At 39.5% G+C, this 24,674-nt stretch overlaps 1 protein-coding gene across 13 annotated transcripts in view; it reads right to left on the reverse strand.

Annotated features, from left to right (window-relative positions):
* The window catches only part of PTPRM (protein tyrosine phosphatase receptor type M), a 442,640-nt gene extending 418,299 nt beyond the window's left edge, over positions 1-24,341 (reverse strand). For 12 of the 13 annotated variants that reach the window (XM_021525191.4, XM_077784280.2, XM_085573752.1 and 9 more), the window contains exon 1: positions 24,203-24,337. In XM_021525191.4, coding sequence (XP_021380866.2) covers positions 24,203-24,275 — 73 coding nt within the window. In that variant the 5' untranslated portion in view covers positions 24,276-24,337. Of the gene's footprint in view, positions 1-24,202 lie in introns of all 13 variants that reach the window. The other variant, XM_085573754.1, reaches the window with a different exon arrangement.
* Positions 24,342-24,674: the final 333 nt, after the last annotated feature.

The following is a 24,674-nucleotide window of genomic DNA, read 5'->3' on the forward strand; positions in this document are numbered from 1 at the left end:
AAAGATAATACTGTGTTTTTCAAATAGTTAGCCACATTGCCAGTGTCCACTCAAAAGGGATTTAGTGCCATCTGATTTCACACACTGTAACTCCTGAGCACTCCTCTCCTGATACTTATAGGTGCAGCGTTACTTGTTCTTCATTCAGCAATAATTCTTGATTTGTGCCCCAGAGATCAGAGATCATGATCTAATAGTTCCACCTAACCTTAAACTACATTATGTTACACATTTGCAGCAAAACCAATTAACCACTGGAATTCTACTACATACTTAATAAATATTTAAAGTCAAAAGATAATTTAGTCAAAATATATAGGGCATTTTCTGCAAAAGAGAGAATTTTAAATAATTCATTCCACATAAATGTACTCGTAAGAAGCTACACACAACACCAGTGCAAGAGCACCTGTCTAATCACACATTTGCCCAATGCAAAAAACCCAAGAAATACCAAATAAGTAAATTAAATTGTAAAATCACCTGGATAAGATCCAAAGTCATATTTCAATCACTGAACTTACATACACCACAGAAATATTTTTCACTGATGAAGTGACAGTATGCAAGACTGAAGCATTTTCCCACATCTGCCTGAAGAACTCAAACATATAATATATATACAGACCTTTTACAGCTGCAGAAAACTCAGTTTCATTAATGTACTAACACACTGAAATTCTATAAAATAGGTGTAAGAATATATTAGCCTAAGGTCAGTAGCAGATAACTTTTATATATGTATATATAATGACTTCTGTCATGACAATGACAATCCAAATAATCCCATACACAGATCTACTGGAGTATTTTGGAAGATCAGCTATTTGCTTTGTGCAATCAGCTAGTTTGGGAAAAGTATAAAGCATCATGATTATATTTTTTTAAACGCACCCCGTGGGGTGTTTGCTTTAGTTTTTAAGTTATAAACACTATGGCTTCTGAATTATGTCAAAAAGAAAAGAAGAGCAACACATTAGCCTCAAACTTCTCCCCAATGCAGTTTTGCCAGTATTGACAGGTCAGATAACACCAACTAAGTGCATAAACAAATCTATTTTCATTTCATGCTCAATTAAAAACACAGTGGGTTGCCCAGATTGACAAAAGTGTAGAATTTTTCTTTTTAAAAAGAAATTTCCTAATTTTAAATGTTTTGTTTTTTTCAAGTGCAAACTATCATTGCAAAGAAAGATACAAGACAGTACCAACTTATGGTCAATATGCATACAAGAACTTGAAAAATTAACCTGACATATGTTACAGAACCAAATCTACCTAAATGTATGCATAATCAGGCATACAAAAAAAAAAAAAAAGCTCCTCAAACAGCATGTAATCTGTTTAGCTCAACATACTATAAGTAGTTTTCATGAATAAACTGAAAACTTTGTTGCTGCCTGTTAATTTCATTTTCCCTTTCCTTATACATTTGGTTTTTCTTTCTCTTCTGCTTTGCAGTTTTCCACTGTGTTTTCTATTCCCTTTCTTTTCCCAATTCTGTTTGTATCCCCCTTCTTTCTTCTCCACATTTCAAATACCTCTGATGTACCAATAGCATCATATCAGAAAAATTAAAATATTCTAAACAATGTGATTACAGCCAAAAATACGAGGAACTGTTGTTGACAGTGTTTGAAGACTCATGCATCTCTGCTGGTAACAACTTTCAGCAGCAGCCAAGCTTCCCATAGCCTAATGCTCACTTCTCCTCCAAGCACCAAAAACCCAAGGCCATCATCACATGCACAAACCACTGCACCAACATTTCTGTGAAGGCATTCTAGTCATCAGATACTGACAATGAACCAAAGGAATAGTATAATGGAAATGCAGTCCACCATTCATGCAGGGATAAATGTCAGTCCTACAACAAGTTACAGTATGTGGTATAAAAAAAAGCCACTGTAAAATCAGCCAGAACTTGAAGTTTCTGTTCAAAATGCCATTCTCCTATCAGCAAGCAGTACCCCACCAATAGCCACAAGTACTACTAGAGCAAGAAGGATGGGATATTATTGCAGAAAAAATACAGTCTAAATGAAAGTAGTGTGTTGAGTCCTGAGAGTGTCAGATAATGAAAGTGTGAACAGAAAAAAATATTGTAAATTTAAGAGGTTTGGTTTGTTTCATTGTTTTAATTTTCCTGCTGGCCTGAGTGAAATGTTAGCTCTGGGGAAATGTTCACAGATATCTTTTATTTACACCAAGTCCAATATTCATAATTCTGTTGATGTGCAAGTGTAAAGTGGTGATGTTTTTTAACTCCTTCGTTTTCTCTTGCTTTGAACTGACAGCTCCTAAAATTGGCATTTATGTGTCCATATGCATGGACAAGGAGACACAAGTAACAGCAGCTATGTGATTACCTGCAAAGCATGCTACTTAGTCTTCCGCATTTTATGCCCTCAGAAGACAAAATCAGCATGCGGTTACCCAAACCAACAGTAACTGAATTAAAAATCCCCTTTGCAACATTTTAAAGAACTTTTAAAAAATCCCAAAACATTTTAAACAGCGCAAGAATTGCATCTGGAATCTTTATTTTATGGTGTTGATTCTACATGGTGTTGAACGTGTGGAGATTCCCAAAACACAGAAAAAAGACATGAAAGAAGATAGACATTTATTTTAGCAATTTCTGAAACCTCAACTATCATACATCAACTCCTAATAAGAAGTCTGACATGGTAATTAATTTAAACACAGAATAGCCTATAACCTTATCACTGTTCAGTGATTACTAGCAAGATGTTTTTACTGTGATTATAAACTCCAGAATTCTCTGAAAACATGAACTTTAATTCCCTGGAAATGACCATCATGTGTCATCTCATTACTTAGCACATTTCTGGCAAGAACAAAATTTATTGCCAAAAGGATAAATAAGGAAAGAGAACAGCAATGGAGACTTAAATTACATATGTCACAAATGAACCAATACCCCCGTGAATAGCAGCATGCCTGGGATCTAAGGGATCTAAGTATGTCTAGCCAGGCCCATTTGTCTGAGTCTTTTTTTATTTGCTCTCCAAACAAAGAGAAAGGTTCAGGTTTCTACAGCACTTGGAATTCATGGAACTCTACTGAAATGGCTGCCAACAATAGCAAAATGAATTAGGATACAAAAAAAAGTATAGGAAAAAAACTTCAGACATGGTATAATAAACTCTAGCTCTTCTGCATCAGGAAAGCATGTTTGTGCTTGTTCCTTTCCAAAAACTCCTCTAGAGGCATCACTCATTCTTCCTTACGCTTCCTTAAAACTCTCCACAGTATAACAGAGTAATGACTTTTCTTTCCCTGCCAGTGTTATCTAGGACAAAACTCAGTTACAATTCTGTAATTCTTATCTTCACCTACAGACTTCTCTCCACTGGGAATTTTTTTAATACATTTTATTCATTTTATTAATTATGCAATTTGGGGTTTTTTTATTATTATTATTTTCCTGTGTTTTCTTTTTGCTGAACTTTTTAACTGAAAAAAGCACCTTCATCAGGGGAGCTCTAGTATTCTCTGTTATTAAACAAGAATGCCAGTACCACAGAATGAAAACTTCTGCTATGAAAGTAGTTAAGTCTATGACTTTAACCTACATGAATCTGAAAACCAAATTAAAATGTTTTCTGGAGCAACACTCTTCCTTTATACAGGTCATCATTTTATTATTTGAAAAAATAAGACAATTAGAAGCATTCACTGTTAGAAGCATACTCACACTGAACCAAACTAGGACAGACAGCAACAGGAGTTTATACTACTGACACTCTTAAAACGTATTTGTCAACACTATAGAAAGTATTAAGAAAGAGCTTCCTAACAGATGCATTTCAAACACAATGCATTCTGAAACCTAAAAGCAAAATTCTTTAACTTTTACCTTTTTAGATTTTAATATGCACTGGAATATTTCTTCTTGTACAAAAATACTACTCTAACTTACCAAAACAATTTTAGAGGTCATATTTTGCAAGTTCATTTAATGTAAAGGGGCTGCAAAATGTCCCTCCATCGTTAAAGAGCTCAAAACTCAACTGGACAACCTGAGTAACATCACCTGGCTTTGAAATTAACTCTCTCAGCACTGAGCAGAGGATGAGATGGAAAACCCTCAAAGTACTCTTCCTTCTTTAATTGTTTAATGACTCTAAACCCTCCCAAAAGCAACTCAAGACTCTGCAGTACATAAATGCAAAGCATTACTACAGATCTCTTTAAAAAAACCTGCTGCTTCTACCAACACAGGATCCATCCTGAGGGGGACAGCATTTCTCCAACTCCACATCTACATTTCACAGGCTCTGAAAAGCTGTTAGACCAGCAATACTCATTCTTCGAGGTGGGCAAAACTAGTAAGTGCAAACCAGAGCTGTGTTACTGCTCCTCCTCTTGGTTTCTAGATCTGCTTCTTGGAGGCAAAGTCTGTCAAGAAATATCCAGGAAAAACCTGATAGCAAAAACCTCATGGTCGAGCCTCATTTGGCAGAGACTGGCATCCTCTGGTCCATCTTCTACCTCCATCTGGTGAGGCTGCCTTTCAAGATTACAAAAGACAGTCAAAACACAACAGTCACAACACACAGTGAAAGCCACTGTTGCCAAAAGTCAATCATGAGTAAATTTCTCTCTTTTTAGGTCTAAATGCTAATTGCTGTAGTGCCAGAGTCTACCTGTCACTGCTCAGAAGCAGGTGATGTATGAAGTAGCTATCTACTCACTGCAGTGCTCATCATAATGAGAATATGGCTCATTTACAATTTTTGCCTATTAACTTCTGGTAGCACACTATTCATATAAACCAATTTGGCATAAACATCAAAGTTGTAACATATGCACTTCTGTTTCATCTCGTACACTGTCATTTTTTTTCTTTTTTTTTTCCCTTTGGTAAGGATTCTTCAGCACCTTTAACAAGTAATTTACAGAATGGGCTGCCATACCGAGCCATGGCTTGGAGATGCACTACACCCATCCTTCCAACACCACCCATCTCTGCAGATAGAGACAAACAATTTCACTCAAATTTATGCACTGACTATGTAGGAGACAGACACTAGAAACAAAAGCTTAAAATTTAACTTTTAAAAAATATAAAAAAACTGAAGCAGACATTTTTCATAATTTGCATTTAGTAAGCAAAACAAAACTGGCTCTTCCTAATACTTTTTGACTTCATAAGCACATATTTATTTTCCAGCACCATGGGGGTTTTGCATGCAAACACTATAAGAAAATACTTTAATACATAAATTATGTAAATTAATATATATCTCTGTTTCCTAATGTTATTTTAATTATGAAATGGTTTAGAATTAACACTTTTATTTCTAAGAGATTCTCCTACTTGAAGCTAAGTTCTTAACTGTCCTTTTAAATGTTTATACTACCTAACTAAGTAAAAAATACAATGGAGTTACCCAGGTTTTAGCATACAAGGTCAAACCCACCACATTTTCAAGAGCTGCACACTGCCTCTGGCAGAAACCATTAACTGGAACTTCAGAAAATAAAATACCCATAATGCATCTAACTAGTTTTGTTGAGTTTTTTGGGGCAATGTAGATAAACAATCCTGCCATCAACAAGTCTAAACTACTGCAGGTAATACATTCAGGCATTAAGAGTTCTGAGTCTTTATCAAGAGCATCCTTAATCAATAAAAATGTCAAAGCCGAATCAGTTTTGCTTCTTATTTCTCCTTGATCATACCAACTCTGAAACTCCCAATGCTACAAATTACCACTTCTAATCCTTCTCCTATACAGCAGAATCCCTATTCCTTTACAGGGAGGGTCAAGGTGAAATGCTTGTGATGTAGAGCTGAAGCCTTGCAGTTCCCTATTTTCCAAGCCCTCCAGACAGGAAAACTGGTGCATGTGAGCCAAATCCAAGTGATGCTAATGCATTAATGACTGACATGTGGCAAAGGCACCGACACATAGATGCAGCATGACATTAATGGAGAGATTTGCCTGTGGTCATACAGAGTGAGGAGGGGGGGGGGGAAACCAGACCCACCTGCCTCATGTTTTAACCTGAGTATGAAATCAAATGTCAGAGAAGATTAATTAGATGCCAGGAGTTTTATTCTTTTCTGTTGATAGAAAAAGCACATTTCCATAATGTGAGGAAGCATTTATGTGGATAGCAAATCAGGTTGACATTGAGAGAAGGTTTACTTTATTGTGAATGCTAGCTATGTGGTGCTTGTCAGTGCAATTACTTTCTACTCAAGTGGTTTGCTTTTTAACATTTTATTATCTTAACAATAAAAACCCTGGAAGCAATAATTATTTATTATGCTAATTCTTCAGCTTTTTTCTTATTAAGTTCTGCCAGACCATTAAAACTTGCTGTTTTCTAGAAATAAACCTAATTTGTTAATATTCAGCCAATTATTAAAAAAAAGAAAGAAGGCAAAAACAATCTCTTTACTGGTAATTAGTTACTAACCAGTCAATTTGTACGCCTATCAGCTTCCCCATAAATTCTATTTTCATTTATTCAATACCCAACATTTCTAACATCATTCTCATAGAAAACAACTTCAAAACACTAAGTCCACTGTAGAATTTTTTATAAATAGTGATTTAAGCAGTCTGAGAGGCAGCAGGGCTTTAGACCACTCTGAAAATGCACTATACTCAAGGACTGCATTTTAATTATGGAAACCTTTTAGAACATCCCTGTTTTATTAACAGTAAGTGAAAGACTATAAACAAGGCTTCAGTATGCACCACTTCTTCTCAATCCTGTCTAAAGCCCTCAAGGGGAAAGAGCTTCAATGCACTTTCATTTCTCCCCCCAAGCATTTTTAACTCTGAATGCCTCTTCTCACCGCCTTTAAAATTCATTTAACATAACAACCATGCAGTTATGCTTTCTTATTCCCTTTTTTTTATATAAACAAGTGGTGCCTCCTTTAGGAATAAACACCAAGGCCACAGCTCTCAAACTCCCATGGCATAAATGAAATATAGGAGACCATAAGCAATCTAAGCAGAAAAACACTGCAACTAAATGTACCTTGAAAAGCTCTTAGTTCTCAATGCTTTTATAAAGCTTCACGTCCATGCACAAACTGTCCCTACATTTTGCGTAGTAACAGCAGTAGTAGTCCCTGGAAAACTTCTGGAACAAATTCCCTCGCTCAGAGCTCAGCTCTCTCTGAGCCAGTACAGCACTAGCTGCTTCCGTGGCAAGGATGCAACACTCCAGGGTTTGTCAGAGCAGCCCCCAACTTCAGTGAACAATTGGAACTCCTGTGCTGCCACCACGCACAGGAGCAGAGCCAGGCCTTTTCATCGCTCCCTGCTTCTGAGACAGCTTTCTCCTGTGCCTCCCACTGGGAGATTCTGCCTGTGCCAACAGAAAATTCCCTATTAATATGTAATATATACCATAATTAGCACTGTAAAGCAGCTAGTTACCTCACAACTATCCTCCCATCCCCTCTCTCATACTCACAAAAGTTTATTTACAGGGAAAAAAAATAACAGAAAAAGAACCCCACAAAACTGGTGAAGAACATCTGATTCTTTTTATTTGTGTTTTTAAAAGTTAAGTTCTAAGATTAAGCTTTTGCTTCTAGCATTCGTCTCCTACATAGGAAGTGTGAAAGTATGAGTGAAATGGCTTCTCTCTGACTCTGTAGGGCTGGATGCTGTTTGGAATGATGGGTGTAGTGCAGCTCCCAGCCACAGCAGTACAGCAGCCCACTCTCAAAATAACTAATTAAAGGTGCTGAAGAAAACCTACCAAAAAAAAAAAAAAAAAAAAATAGAGAGAGAGAGAGAGAGAAAGTGGTGTACTAGATCAAACAAAAATGCATGTATATACAACTTTGATGTTTTTACCAACAAACTCCTGGTCTTTTGTACAAAAAAAAACATGAAGAAAATCACCACAAGAATGCTACTGATATTCAGTAACACTTGTTATCCTAAGGGAGAAAACCAAAACCAAACATACAAATACAAACTAAACCCCACAAACAGATCAATCAGAGCCAGACTATAAAAGTCACCAAGACTATTTAACAAATCAGAGGAGAAAGGCAATCTTTATAAAGATCTTTATACAGATTGACTCTGTACTTTTTAAGAACGGAGTCTAGAGATGGAGGAATTAACTTGCTTTTCTGTACATGCACAGTATTATCACTTAGTCCCTCCCAGGACATCAGGTTAGACCTTTAGGGTTTTTAACATTAGTTCAGCCTTTCTAATGAAGTGTGTGCCTCAATGACCTGACTCTTTTACAGAAGCAGCAGCCTGATTTGGAAGTCATTGCCTTCCTAGTCATGTCTCTGACTAAGCATGTAAAAACCTCTGAAGTTCTCTTATTCCTGGATCCCAGAACTATTTCACCTCCAAACCTAAGCCAATGCGAGTTGCATTTTGCTACCAAAAGGTAGACAAGGTCAATTGTGAGTTTCAGCATGATTACCCCTCTTCAGCAGAAATTTAGAATGTAGAGCCCTTGAGTTTTCATCTCTAGATAGATTATGTTTGATTAAGTGAATACTGGATTTTTTTTTTAACATACAAAAATTGCCTCATAAACTAGTCACCTAACAAAACACTTCAAAAAACAAACTTGGGAGCTACACAGAAATGCCTAACAAATTCAGACTTCTACAGAACACACCTGAAGACAATTAGTTTTTTGGCAATGACTTTTGGCTGCTCTATTCATAATATCAAAAAAAATATATACAGTACATAATTCAAAAGAACCAATGTACATTGAACAGTCCAGTGCTGAAGCCTCTGATTTTCTCTCTCTTATGACAGACACCAATTTTTTTATTACAATACTCTAAAAAGTATCACTAAATGTGATGCAGAAACACTAAATGTAATGCAAGAATAGAAAAAGAAAAAGCTCTTTAAAAACGTAAGATGATGTGATGCAAGCTATACAGCCTATTATTTTCACTTATTACCCATGCATGTCAAATGGCATTACTTTACAATAGTAAAAAGCAAAGCCATTAAGTACATAGAGAGCTGTGAGAATTTCAGGTGTGAAACAGACCAGTTTCTCACAACAGCTCAGAGTTCTGTTGTGCTTAAAGTGCAGAGAGTAAAACTATACCACCGCACCTCTATCTTGTGTATGCACAGGAAAATGTAAGGAGAAGCTGTAAATTTTCTCTTAAAGAAAATTCATTGCTCTGAGTGAAACATTCCTAAATCAAAGGCGCATTAGCTCACCTTCCACATCAACATAAAAATTTATCGCAAGTGATGTGAAAATCCACTAAATCCCACTTTGTTTATTACTGATTCATTGCTGGAGGCAATTAGCTCCATCCCCAACTGGGCTGCATTAGCTGGCCAACGCAAGAGCCAAGTCAGAGTGAGGAGCATGAACCAGCTCTGAAAATAGATAGATTTGAACAGAAACAGATGAGGAGTGCTCATGAAATCCATGGCATAGCTGTGTGATAAGGCATATATTTTCCATCTCTAGGTGGGTAGTGAGTATCTTCAGAAACAAAAATAACTCAAGTGACTTAAGAATTCATCTACCTGAACCATTACAGGAACACACCTCTACTAAATCCATTATCCCATTATACAACTGCAGCCATTACATAGTTTTCGAATGATTTAAACTATTCTTACACAGGGGGACCTGCACTCAGTGTGTGTACACAAGATCAGAGTAATCCTTTTCTAGTCCAAATCATGACCTCACCTCAGCTAATCTTACTGCTTTCAGATACATGAGACGCTGTTTGGAAACCTTCAGCTATTCTTAAAAGTTACCCTGCCTTTCAAATTTATGATTCTGTTGATACTGTAGAAGCCAGCAAAAGAAATCAGCTGCAGTCTCAGAGCTACATAGTGCTGAAGACTCCAGTAAAACTTGCTTCCATCATTAAAGAGAGGAAACAGAACCCAACCAGCATTCAGCTTCCCAAAGCTCTGTGATCTAATTCTACACAAAAGGCTTAATAAGGTTTAGGCTCATAATACAATTAGTAATTTAGCTCACAAATTAGACTATCTATTAACACTCCAGCAGAGACATCAGCTATATGAGGATTAAGAAGGAATCTGCTACTCTCAATATGGGAGTGAGAACTTGAATGCTTTAATAGACCACTTCAGCTTCTGCTAATGCGAACATACATTGTGTTGTACAGGATGATGTGGGCATGGCCAGCAGCCTGCTCATATATTGAAACTTCATCAACAGGAAACACAATAATAAGTAAGTACTCTGCACAGTAAGTACAGAGTGGCAACTTTTGATCTTATCTTAAAGCACAATTTTAACTAGTAAAAATAGTAGTGTGAAATACACTGCATATGCCTTAGAAGTGCACATAGAAAAAAGGCCCAAAATTAATAGATCAACATGGACAAACATAGGTCAACCCAAGGTATGGAAATTATATTGTAAAATATTTAACCACAGTATTTGAATAAAGAAGCAACCATCTTCCAGACTTTGCAAACCATATTTATTCTGTATCTTGCTGCATCAAGGGAAATATAGGTTAGATATTAGGAAAAAGTTTTTCACGGCAAGAGTGATAAAGTACTGGAATGGTCTGCCCAGGGATGTGTTGAAGTCACCATCCCTGGATGTGTTTATAAAAAAGACTGGATGTGGTACTCATTGCCATGGTTTAGTTGAGGTGCTAGGGAAGGGGATGGACTCAATGATTTTGAAGGTCTCTTCCAGCCTTGTGATTCAGTGATTCTGTGATCTATTAAGAATGGAAGCAGACATATGTAACAAAAGATTCTTTGTCATCTTCTCCCACAAACAGTGTTTGAAAGATTTTTTTTAAAAGAGCTGGTATCTCTAGCATGCTTCTTAATGGCACACTGCTCACACAGAAAAATACTCCAGATGAGTTTTCAAAGGTAGGCTAAAAAACCACTCTACTTATCATAAGAAACTAAAATTTCAAAACTAAAATTTCAACTACTGTTTGAAAAGTGCTGTTCCAATTGCCAAAAAACTATATATGTAACTACATTTCTACAAAATGCCAATATTGGTGTGTTCATGCTGACTTGTGTTAAAATCTGAATTACTTGCAATAACAGGAGCTTTTTCTAATTACTTTGACAGCATGCCCAAAACTGACTGTATTTATCTTCAGGTTTTAAGCCTGTGTTTGTATAATTAGGGCCCGTATTACTAATTCTTTTTAGCTTGAAAACAAACAAAAAAATCTTTATCAGTTTACTTCACACTCTAGTAAAAACCATTCACACCCAAATAATATTATGAACAACGTCCATCTGGTCTGAAATCTAGATCTGGCCGCTGTATCTCATTCCCCACCAGCACTGCCTGCTGTTGCTATCAAGCGTTCCCTGAGAACGCACTCACTGCAAAGCAGGACTTAAACCTCACTCATTCACAGCACTTAATCATAAGCACATGCTTTGCTGTCATGTGTGCAAGCACATGCATGGCACCATTTTGGTCTTATCAGTCTCAAGGAGAAATAAAAAAGGCAACACCCCTAACTTGTTATGTATGACACTCAGGCAGTCACGAATTGTATCCCCAAGCTTCCACCACAGCCACCCAGAGGCTCTGCAGCCTTCTGACAACATGCACATACTTCTCCAGACTGGAAGGGCAAAAGTGCCCCACAGCAACACAGGAAATCCACGGCAGAGCTGCACATCCTGCAGGCTCAGCTCTCTCCCCAGCTCAGTCACTGCTGCCCAGAGCATGGCACAAGTTATTCAAGAAGAAGTTGCACAGAGACCTCATAGCAGCTTGCCAGTATCTGAATGGGGCCTTCAGAGATGCCAGAGAGGCACACTTCATCATGCAGCGCAGTGACAGGACAAGGGGAAATGGCTTCCAACTGAGAGTACATTTAGATTAGATATTGGGAAAAAATTCTTCACTGTGTGGCTGGTGAAGCACTGGAGCAGGTTGCTCAGAGAAGTTGTAGATGCAACGTGGCAGTGTTGAAGGCCAGGTTGGACAGGGTTTGAGTAACCTTGTCCAGTGGAACATGTCCCTGCTAGATGAAAAGAGTTTTGAAACTAAATGATCTTCATGGCCCTGTCCAACCCAAGCCATTCTATGATTCTATTTGTGGAACACAGTGATGAGGAGCTGACATCAACAAAGAAAAGGAGGTGGAGAGAGCTCAGGAGGTGGCAGGTAAGCAATGTATTGTTAATGGTGGCCCGGCACCTAACAGCTTTGTTAAATATGTATTATATTTTCTGTGAAATACATTGTGCTAAAGCACAATTTTAGAACTGAGAGCAGGTAAGAACCCTCCCTCTTCCTCTGCACAAAATTCCACAGTACACAGCTCTGGAAGATTACTGTAATTGGCCAATTCTTTCTTTTATTGCTAGACCACTGGGCAGAGTCAAAGCACTAAAATCATGGAAATTTGGCTACTTGTTAATGTCACATATCTGCTCAAAGCCAGTTTCAAGCATACAGATCCCTTTTTTTGAAGTCCTCCTCCCAAAAGTCTAGAAATGCACATTTTTTAATCCTGGCATACAAACAAGAATTAATTTTTCACTGCTACAAATCTAGTGTGGCATACTGCACTTTGTGAAAACTTCAACAGACTGAGTTCTGGAAACGTGAGATTTCTCACTCACAGACAGTGAGTGGTTCCCAAACAGTTGTTTGAAAAGCTGTGATCCACCCACTATGTGCACTGATTTGAAGCAAACAGGCATGTGAGATACTGCTTGACTGAAGGAGATCTACTGTGGACCAGTTCATGAAACCATAAATTTATGTTCATTTTGTAATTAAATATAATTCAAATGAAATTCAGTATTCATTGCTGTCTTGGGGTTGGGGCTACAAATCAGAAACTGGTTCCATTTTTTGCAATAGGCCAACAGAAATGACAGGCAAGCCGTAACTTTAAAAATGCAAGTTTCCATGTTGCAGTGTAAACTGCAACCCAATCATATAACCAAAACATCTTAAGTAATTTCTGACCGATGCCAGAATGACTCCACAGCTGCTGCTTTCCAGTTCCATTCATCAAATCATTACAAATACCTTCCAAAATAAAAATTTAGACCTCCAAAGGCTGTATCTGTTTCTCCAAAGGAATCAGAGAAAAAATTTCAAATGCAGCAGAAAATGCATGCACTGTTTACATTCCCTAATTCCCCTTGAGTTGACCTTGGCCATTCAGCTAGATAAAGCCCAGACAGTCTTTATCTGAAATTCTCAGTCTGAACATATGCTTCACCCTTACTCCAAGTCAGAATTAGTATCTGCTCTTCAACACTCCAATTCTACTGCATGACAGAGGAAGGTACAGGTGAATATGGCTGAAGTTCACAGTCAGAAATGATCTGCCACTGAACCAACCCACAGGCACTACAGTATGTTTGTCTATGACTGAAAACAGAAGTAGCTGAGGAAAATTATTTTTAAGGGGTTATTTCCCCACATGGATAACCTCATGCCATATACTGGGCTAAAACTTCAAGAACACTTTAAGGCTTCTTATGTTTATACTTTTCTGTGGCCACAGAAAGTTTTTAACAAGGGTAACATTTAAGTGCCCAAAATTCAGGATTGCAAAGAAGTCCCAAATTCTCATGGACAAACTTTCCAAAGAGCAATTGTACATGTAAGGATCCAGCCCTGAAGCTTCTGCAAGCCTCATTTAAAAAGCCATGTCCATATCTGCTGGTGGTGCATGGCTGCTGCAGAAGTCAGGGGTTTTACTTGTCAAGAGTGTATTTCAACTTGTCTTGGGCTCCTGGGCCCTATGTAATTTCAATTTGCTCTGTATTTGCTCAATAATTGCTCTAAAGGGTGTGTGCTTGTCTCAAACAGTCCTAAATAAATAAAACAAACCCCAGCATTTTCCAAATCCACAAATGAAAGTGCTACAACAATTCACATAAATCCCTTACTAGCCTAGATTTATGGAGGCAATTCTAACAACAATTCTTGAAGTTAAAATAAATAATACACATATCATGAACTTCATATGCAGCCTTCAATCCATGTACTTTGCTGTTGACATAAACAGCAGGTACTAATGTCAGGCAACATAGAGGCTTCCATTTCACATTTTCACCCTTTAAGGTTTTAAATAGATACTAAGTTTAGTTGTCTTTTGGTTTTGTTGATTTGCCAACACAAAGTCTGTGATGCTCACAGACCTAACCCCAAAAGGCTTCTTTCCCATTTAGAAAGTTGCTTGCAAAGGTTTTCCCCTGAGCTAGGAGCTAGGACAGAGTCAAGATGACATCTCTCAGATATGGTAAAAAGGGTATCAGCTACACAGTGCCTCAAAATTATTCCTGGGACAACAATTTATCTTACATAACTGAGAAATTACTTCAGTATCAGGCTGTGTCTGCAGAAGTTAAAAAGAAAAAGCTTAAGTGATGTGTTATGTAAAGTGCTTATATTTTAGTGTTGAATGCGGTGCTTTGTAAAATAATCTTCATCTACTCTGCAGAATTCAGAAAAGGTAACATTAAAGGAAAAAGGCTATAGCTGTTTTCAGTCATTAACATAAGAACTACCCCACTGAGAACTATGGTTTCTGGAAATGTCCGTAACTGTCTTTATCTCCTAAACGTGACAGTATTTAACCATGTTTTTGAGTTTCCAGGGAAAACTGAAGCTACCGTTGATTTTTTCTAATTTTTTGGGGGGGTTCTGAGCTGCCACCCTCCGTTCTTTTAATGTTTTGTAAATGGAAATTTAACAGATTTATCAACCATGTGGAAAGAAAAAAAAAAAATTCCAAAATTCCAACTGCTCTGGAAGGTCTGAGGATCTGTGAAGATCCTCATCTATGTCACAATCAAATGCCAGAGCACCGAGTTAAATCTGGATCTCCCACACCTATGTGGGAGTTCTGATCCCTAAGCAACTATTAAACCAGATTTTTTTCTAATGTGTATATATATGCATATATATATGTATGTGTGTGTGTGTGTATGTATACACATACACATGTATGTCTTCTTCATTATGTCCTCCAGGGGTGTGGTTCTTATTAGGCAATGTTATCCCAACATTTTATTACATATCTTAAAACAGTTAAGGAAAAAGAGGCATTATAAAAACTCTATTAACTTCCAAATTAATCATCAGAACACTGTTGTTCCTGAATTACACTGATTGACAGAAACATCACAGCAATTACAATATGCTTTATATAGTCCCAACAGGTAAGCAAATAGTGTCAAACACCTTGAAACAAAAGTACTTTCTTTCAAGTTTCTGCCACACCTTTGAGCACACTCTGAGCAGGCTGTACAGTCATTAGGAAACATTGGACTTCTCACAGTGAATGAGAAAAGTGGAAGATGGAAGAAGCAACAATGAAATTTTTCAAACTAAACAAATCTCTAAATCACGTAAAAAGAAAGAGCGACTGTACCAAAATAAGCAGCTACAGAGGAAAGTGCTATGTCTGCTATGGCAATTGACTTTCATGTTTGATTTCAACTGTTCACTGAACTGTTTCCTAGAACAGTAAAAAGCCAGGAAGGTAAAAAAAAAAAAAAAACCAGAAGTGAGACAAACAGAAGTTTCTATGGAGGTAGAGAACAATGTGAATCCTTTTAGGAAACCTTCACCTCTCCTTGAGATATAACCTGGAAACACTCTTTTTATCAGAAACTATGAGAAACTCTATGCTCAGGAACTCTACCCTCAAAATTTATGTAGACTTGGTAACCAAAACTTTAAGATGTGCATATAGCTGACCATTTTTTGGTCATGAACTACTGCATCAGAATGACTAAGCATCAGCTGCCAAAATTAAGGAATTATTTGGCCATAGAGGGTAAAAAAAAACCACAACCCCTCTGCTACCACCTCTACATCAAGTACACCATGAAAAATGCAAAGGTCTGCCAATGGGTAGTAACTCATCAACTTTAAGACAGAGGCATATAAACTAGTACACAGATTACAGTCATATACATAAGAATGTAACTGCACATATCAGGGTGGAAGTTATTTACTCAGTCTAATGTATATTCACCAGAAAAAAAAAACTTGAATAGCCACTTAATTTATCTGTAACAATCCATCCAGCAAACCTTAACTATTACGTTACCGATCCACTATTTATCCATCTGAAAGTACACAGAAACTCCTGTAATATCCTTCTCAATCTTATGTTAGAATCTTATCAGCACAAATAAACAGTTCTTTCACTTAATGAGCCTACATTTATGTGCTACAGAATTAAAACAAAGGTCCACTGACAAAAGTATTCTATACACTACATTATTTATAAATAGCCCAAACCACATTTGATTTTAGAGTTCAGGAGAAAAGACATGACAGGATTCAAGATAATAAAGCACAATCTTTCTGAAAGCTTCCCAAAAATAACCCTGCCTTAAACATTAAAAAAAAAAAAAACAAACAACAAAACAACAAACAAGAAAAAAAATCCCCCAAAAATATGCATGGTGGAAAAAAAAATCTGCTCTAAAACAGGCATGTGATGCTCTATTTCCTTCTCCTAGAAGATGAAGAGCTGAAGTGATAAAAGAGGTAATTAGCTCTTAGTTATTCCAGAGCAAAAACACATTTCTAGTGATTAACAAAAAAAATGCTGTAAGAGATATTTATAATAGCTTAACTGTGAAGAAGATTAAAAAGACAAAAAGAACAGGGGGGAGCAATAAAAAAGCTAATCTACCCCTCAAAAAATTCCACTCTACCCAAAAATTATTGTTCTAAATCAGGGTAGATTACACGTTGGGGGTGGGGAGGGGAAAAACAAACAGTCATAAGCAAATTGCTGGGTTTACACCATTTTGCAGAAAAATATTAAAGATTCATTAACATCAATACATTTAATCATATGTGTAAAGATAATCAACTATTGCTATGTAAAGCTGTCAGAAGACATATCTAAGCCTCAAACACATTATTAAAAACAAATGTGTTTAAAGATAATAAAAAATAATAAAACATGAATAATTATAAATTCACTCCTGTTTTCCACAAGTAATTTGTCTGCCTTTTAGACTTCAGAGTATCTTTTTACGTCGTCTTTTCTAGTGACTTTCATCTCTTCCATTCTTCCAGCAAATGCTATACCTTCTTTCCCATCTTTCCCCTCCAGAACACACGAAGCCTAACCTGTTTTCAGAACTCCTTCATGCTAATATTGCCATGGTTTTGTCTGTACAACTGTGTATGTTACTTTTTTTTTTTTCCCCCTACCATTGCTCCTTATGTGGCAAAGGATCATCGCTGAGCCATACACTTCTAGCTGAGACACTTCTTTCCTATTCTCTGCAGATACTGAGCATGGGTATGTATCAGAGGCATAAATACACCTTAATTTTTATTGTTATTTGTGGATTTCTCTCTCAGGGTTCCTGAGGTCAGGGTGACCCCAAGAGAGATTGTAAAGAGTCTTTGCTTCCCTAGCCTGAACGCAGCCAAAGAAGAGGTCCTGGAATGCTTTCAGTTGTTTTTTTTCAAGGTTGTTTATTTCTTCTTAGCTATAATATTTTCTCTCTGATCTGCCATGGTCCACCTAGTACAGAAGCCATAGCAGTCTCGCTTTGAGTCCTGGGTGGCTCCATATTATATGCTCAAAACTACATGTGTATGTTTACCATTTCTTCACCAATTCCCATCACCTGCATTAGACAGTGAATCTCTACCTTAAACCAATAGAAAAGTGTCACTATCACAGCAAGACATGGAGGACAAGAAGAAAGGAAAGAAGGCTAAGACACGCCCAGATTCCTCCATCTTGTACCCCCTTGAACCCCATTCTAAAGATCCCAAAATTCAATTATTTCCACCCTGTGTTAGTTCAAATATCACATTACTAAAACCCCTGTGTCTTCTAATTCCTCATCCAGAATCGGCAGGCTTCCATGGGCTAAAATTGAAGCCATAGATATTTTTGACTTCTTGCCAGGGTCTCTGAGACTCCTGCCAGGGTCTCGAGACAGCCAGGCCAGCCAGAGGGATGTTCTGGACTTTGACATCCCCTCACCTCTTTGCACCAAAAACTCCTCTTTGGCAGCCCTGCTCATGGCCCACCACATGCACTGGAAAAGGCATGGCAAAATGAACAGAAGAATTACAAGCCCTACTAAAATCAACCAAAATCCAGTAACTAAATTATCTTCTATAACATCACTAAAATCCCACACCCATGAAAAAACCCAAAGTCCATGATCTTTTGTGGGTGAAACACAAATCTTTGCCCAGTCTACATCTTATGTGCATCTTCTGCTCTGCTTATGGAGAGGTCAGCTCTTTCTTGCAGTTGGTAAAATTCCATATTCTTCACTGAAATGCATCTCGACTCTGCACTTGTTAAAACACAAACAAACCAAACATCCCCATGGAGACTGGAGGGTTCTTTATCAATTCTGTTCTGTAAAATTGCATAAAGAAATGAAGCTAACAACATCTTTGTTATAAACATGAGCAAACATCAAGAACAAAACAATAAGAACAGAACAATGCATGTAGTAAAGAAACTAACAACAAATAAAAATCAATCAGACAATATACAATCAATATCACATGTAAAATCACACAATTGTCAAACACTGCAACACTGAATTGTCATCCCAGAGTTTGCAACAGCTGACAAACCTTAAAACAACAGAGATTTGCAGAAAATATGTCTGGATCATGCTTTTCCAAAATTCACTTTGAGGCTCAGCTGTCCTATATAGTCAAATTGCCAAGCCAAAAGGACTTGAATACTTTTTGATGCAGGAAACATCTGGGTCAATCACTCCTCCAAGTAGAGCTAAAGCTTGGCTATAGCCTGAACTCTAATTGGAGGATATCACTTAACACATTATAAAACACAAGTCTTAGAAATAACAGTTGTGAGTTAGAACCCTTATGATTAAAGACTTATCAAACTATCAAATAATTGAATCTTTCCAAAATTTCCCTCAAGATAGAGACTCTTCAAACACAGCAAACCTTTTCTTCATAAATCTGAAAATTTGAAATCTGAAATTTTGAACCAAAATCTGGACAATGAAAGTGTGAAGGAAGATGAATTGCAGCTGCATAAAAGATTGGATAAAGAAAACATATGAGTAGTTAAAAAGTCAAAAGCAGGATCCTGAAGAGACACGTCTTGTAAACAATCACACAAAGAGATAGTAAAACACATGAAAACTGACTGTAAATACTATAACAATATTTTAGTATCTTAATAATAATTCTTATCACAAAAATCAGAGAACTCACATTATATGATCAACTTATCAACAAGAAATGTTTGAAATAGTTTAAGACAATCTTTTTAAAGCATTCATATAACATTAACAACAATCACTATTTATGTTAACATTGCCTACAAAAAACTTAACAATAATCAGTATTTATCTTATTATCTATAAAAACTTAATAATATTTATTTTATTATTTATAAAAACAAAAAAAATATTACAAACTCAATACCAGCAATCCATCTGACTGACATTTCTCAAATGCTCTGTTTTTAGAGACATCCCTGGTAGTTAAATCATTACTAATGCATTTATCTTTACACTGTGGTTTCCACCCATTTTCATAGTGCTGCCCCTTCTTTGCATCTTGGACAATGGCTCGGTACTGCTGCATCTTCTCTTGTGTTTTCTCTTGTAAGAAATGGGGAAAACGCTGTTGCGTTTTGCTGCAATGCTGCGGTCCGGCCAGCGGCGGCGCTGCTGCCCGCGGCGTTGCGGCTGCCATGGTAACCGGGAGGGGGCGGTGCCGTGCAGCGGTCCGTGCCCAGAGCCGGCCGCATCCTGCGCGTCACCGCGGGGCTGTCAGGGGATACGGCCCCGCCGTCAGTGCTGCCGCGGTTCCACCGACCCCCGCGGTCTCCCCGGCCGGCCTCGCACTGTGCCCGGGCTGCTGCTGCTGCTCCCGATCCCCCTGCACCCCTTTAATTGGTGTCAGGTCCTCTCCCCACCCTGATTTTTCAGCGTTTCCCTCTCCTGGAGTTCGCAGGATGATGCCCCCCCCATCCCACCCCTGTGGTGGGAGTATATGCTGTCTGCTTTTCGCAAACAAACCCCGCGGAATTCCCTGAAATTTCTTCCAATTCTTCCAGCATCGCTCTGGCTCGAACCGAAAGTTTCACAGCCGTTTCATCTCTCCTTGCAACTAAATGATAAAGATGCGTATTAACTTCCTGCCAAAATCCTGGCTCAAGTATCACCCTCGGATCCAGACTTCCACCATGTTCTTATTTTGACTGATCTCACCAAGAACTGTGCAGTCTGCAAAAGTCGCTCCGGAGAGTTTCCTGGTCTCTGGCCAGCAGGTAACAGGTAGAGGAGACCCCGCATCCTTGAGCCGCCTCCGTTCCAGTCCGAATTTGCAGCAATTTGCTCTCTGCAGGGGTTCAGGTTGTTCTCCTTAGGATTTTTCTTCTCGGTCTAGGGTTCGATGCCTGATGTTCTGTCCAGCTGGTGAAGCAGTGCCTTGGCTGGCTCTGCCCACCCAGAGGGACGCCAGTATGCGGATTCCTCTCTCTCGTGGTTCCTGAAGGTCAGAGTGACCCCAAGAGAGATCCGAAAAGAGTCTTTGCTTCCCTAGCCCGAACGCAGCCAAATGAGGAGTCTTGGAATGCTTCCGATTGTGCTTTTTCAAGGTTGTTTATTTCTTCTTATCTATAATATTTTCTCTCTGACCTGCCGAGCTCTGGCTTGCAAGGAGGCCATAACATTCTGCGTGCCCTCTCGGGTGGTGTTTACCTTTTATATCAAAAGTTACGTATACTGTGTTTACAATTTATTACCAATACCTAACATTTATATCGTACAGTGCGTCCCTTCCTTAAACCAATAGAAAAGTGTCACTATCACAGCAAAACATGGAGGACAAGAAGAAAGGAAAAAAGGCTAAGACACACCCAGATTCCTCTGTCTTGTACCCCTGAATTACATTCTAAAAAACCCAAAATTCTACTTTTCCACGCTGTGTTAGTTCAAATATCACACTACTAAAACCCCTGTGACTTGTAATTCCTCATCCAGAGCTGGCAGTTTTTCATGGGCTAAAACTGAAGCCACAGATGTTTTTGACTTCATGCCAGGGTCTCTGAGACCGCTGCCAGGGTCTCGAGACAGCCAGGCCAGCCAGAGGGATGTCCTGAACTCCAACACTCCCTCTGTAAGAGTCAGGCTGTAACCAAGAAGCACCAATTTCAGAATTCATTTACATCTACCTGAATACGAATGCCTTCATAAAAACACAATTTCCAAGTTCTATTACACATTTCCTTGCTTTCAATTTCAGCTCCCCGTTTTTGTAATTGACAGAACTCATCCCTCCCATCCAGACTCTTAATTTTATGGAGCTCAAATATTTAAGTTTACAATGTCTATTACAATATGTAAGTTTACAGATCCCTTACAGGAGTGAATTGCTTTCTCTAGCCTGAATAATCTACCAAGCAGGTGGATGAAAGAACATGGCGGAGTCAAGTGGCGTTTTCTGTGACTGAACACCGCTTTTCAGGAACTTAAGTAATATTAACATTCAGTCCTCAATGAGACCAACTACGTAACATTTTGCTAAAATTATAAACAAAACTAGCTAAATTTGGTGTGCTATAGTTAATTAGAAACTAAAAAATAGTAATAAAATGCAAACCCAAAACTAATCTTGCAGAAAGAGTCCAGCTACTTTTAAAAACTTAGGATAAGCAGCACTGTCCATTTAAGACAATCTTTTCAGTAATACCTCTTGAATTCAATTCTTGAGATCATTTACTTCTTGAACTGACGAATCCAGAATTTTAAAATCTTTAGTTAAGGACTCAGAGAAAATCTCATTGTTATTAACTGTTAAGCTGCTTCCAAAAGATTACTTGAAAGCTCCCAGGCCTTAAAAAGCCAAGATCTGATCTTTCAGTAAGATTATTTTCTAAATAAGAAACTCAAATAAGACAATAGCTGAATGTAACATTAGAACCAATCTTTGTGAAACAAATCAGTCCATTTAAAAAAGGGTAAAAATAAAAATGGAACTATAAATGCCACAGGCATTTAATTCACACACTGCTATTCTTTGCTTAGAACATGTGTGGAGTTGGCTTTGTTTCTTTTTAAACTTTTCATAGGCTAGTAATGTAATTCCCTTATGATATAAGGGACAGCTGTTATAAAAGATAACTACCCAACTCAAGGATGGATTTTTCTGTCATTTAATTTCTATGATGCTCATGCATCAAGGCTTTAACAAAAGAAATAGCATTTTTTCCCCCAAGCAAAAATGATACCCAGACACAAGCTTCATATGGTAAATTACAAAAATGGAAGTTTCATCAATTTTGCTCCAAGTGGCAAGAATCAACATTAAAAAGAAAAAATTATGTATGTACATCTTCACAAGTAATCTTTACCTTCAGTACTTAACATACATATACACATATAGGGAGAAAACTGGGCAGATTCTGCACCTCATGCCATCTTTTGCCATCTCACTGAAATGTGTGAATAGCAGCCTCCGTTACTGAGTACCTCAGAAGGTGTGGAATTGCACTCGTGGAATACCTGTATGCACAAGTCATTGAATTGTTTGTGGCTTACAGCACTGCTCTCTCCATAGCATGTCAGGTAAATTAATACGACAGATAAAAATCAAAGAGTAATGTGGGATTGTTCTTCAGCCACACAAACAGCGCTTCAGACCTTATCCCAGTACACTATCAGCACATCTCATGCACAAGCCATTTAAATGTCCAGAAGAGCCACCCCAGCTTAACTTTAAACAAAAAGACAGTTCACGCAGGTCAGCAATGAGTTACGGATTTATCTTAATAAAACAAGTGCTCCCACTGAAGTCTCGACACTAGACTTCCAACATTAATGAGTTGTAGAGTGAATATAACTGAGCCCAGTTTCATAATTCGCTGCACAGCATACTCTCCTTCTAACAGGAGATCAGAAAATATTTCATCATTGTTACTTATCTCCTTGGAACAAAACATTTTTCTACTGGGAGATCTTCTGTCTCATGTACAGTAAAAATGCTCTCAAGAAGCTAGGGGAAATGCAGCTACGTATACAAGAGGTCCCTGGAACCAAATATAAAACCAGAATTTTAGATTTTTTTATGAAGTTCTAAACCAGACCAGCAACTCCCAGCCACAAAACTTGGTTTAGCTACACTGCTTCATAGATGGAACATGTAATGTGCAAAATATAAACTATTCTGCAGCCTGAGCAACAAGGAGTCAAAAGGATTGCTTCCCACCAGATCAAAGCACACTTCGCACGAGCTGAGGACCAGATGTCTTCAATTTAACGTGCTTTCAGTTGCACTAACTTCATGTTCGGAACAAAACACACCAAAAAGAATTCTGAAGTTACTCTTTGCAGTGGAGCACGCAGAACTATTTCACAATCCAAATTTCTGTCCAAAATTATGGGTTTCTCCAACATATAAATAAGACAGGGGTGCAGGCAGGGGACTCGAGACCAAAGTAACCATCTGCAGGTTTGGGGCTTCGCGGAACGGAGGAACGCCGCCGCTGATGGGGTACTTGGCGGGGCTCCTCCTGGCTGTGAGCGCCGGCACCCACCAGGCGCTGGCACTTTCTGCCCTGCCCTCTCAGGTGCCGCTCTGGGGCTGCAGAGAGCGCGGGGCCGGGCCTTTCCCCCGGCTCTGCCGGGTCTCACAGCCGCACCTCCGGGCAGCGCCGGGGGCGGGGAGCGGCGGGGGCCAGTGCCCAGCCGGGCGGGCAGAGCGGCGGGGCCCCGCCGGCCCCTCCGGGAGCACCGCAAGCCCTCCTTCCCCGTGCCCGCCGCGGCGGCGGGCGGAGCGCCGGGGAGCGGCTCACCTCGCCCCTCCGCCGCCCGTGCCGGGGCAGCGGGAAACTTTCGGGAAGTCAGCGGCGGAAAAACGCAGGAGCGAGCCCGAGTCCCGCCCGTCTCTCCAGCCCTGCCCTAGGGCTGCCCGAGCCCCTCCAGCCTCTCGACCTTCCATCGGGGCGCAGGGCCGCCAGCGGAGCGGCATCCCGGCACCGCTGCCTCCTCGGGACACTTTTTCCACCCCATCGACGCAGCGGTTCCAAAGTGTCAGACCCGTCAGGGGGATGGGAAAAAGAAAAAAAATATACAGAAAAAAAACAAAAACCCAAATCAAACCTCCAAAGCGCCCGCGCTCCCCCCTGCCCCTCCGCCGCCTGGCCCCCGAGAAGGCTGCGCGGCCCCGAGCTGGCGAGCCGACTCCTTACCTGTGAACGTCTGCGCTCCCGCTGCCAGCAAAAGTCCGGCCAAAGTAACCAGGCAAGTTCCAACTTTCCCCATATTTCCAGCCCTTCCTCCTCCGAATCCAGCAAAGTGCCAAAGTGTTTGCCAAAGTAGGAAGCGCCCCTCTCGCCCCCCTCCAGTCCAGTGGGGCAGGGGAGGAGGGGGCAGCCGGACTCCCGCACTTGGTGCCCCGCGGGCTGTTCTTCCCTCCTCGCCCTCTCTCCGCTCTTAAGGGCAGGGAAGAGGGTGCGAAGTGGCCGCCGGCCGCCCACTCGTCTGCCTTCCTCCGGCCGCGCCGCTGCCCCGGGGGCTGTGCGGGCGCCGCTCGCCTCCCCCGGTGCCCGGGGGGGCACCCTTAATCGCGGAGCCTCCTCGGCCGGCGCCGCCGCTAGTCCCGGCTCAGCTCGGCTCCCTGACTGACTCGCGGTCCCCCCCGGCGGGCGGGCGGGCTGAAGG

This window comes from Lonchura striata, chromosome 2 (assembly GCF_050655825.1).
Source record: "Lonchura striata isolate lonStrDom1 chromosome 2, ASM5065582v1, whole genome shotgun sequence".
Lineage (NCBI taxonomy): Eukaryota > Metazoa > Chordata > Aves > Passeriformes > Estrildidae > Lonchura > Lonchura striata.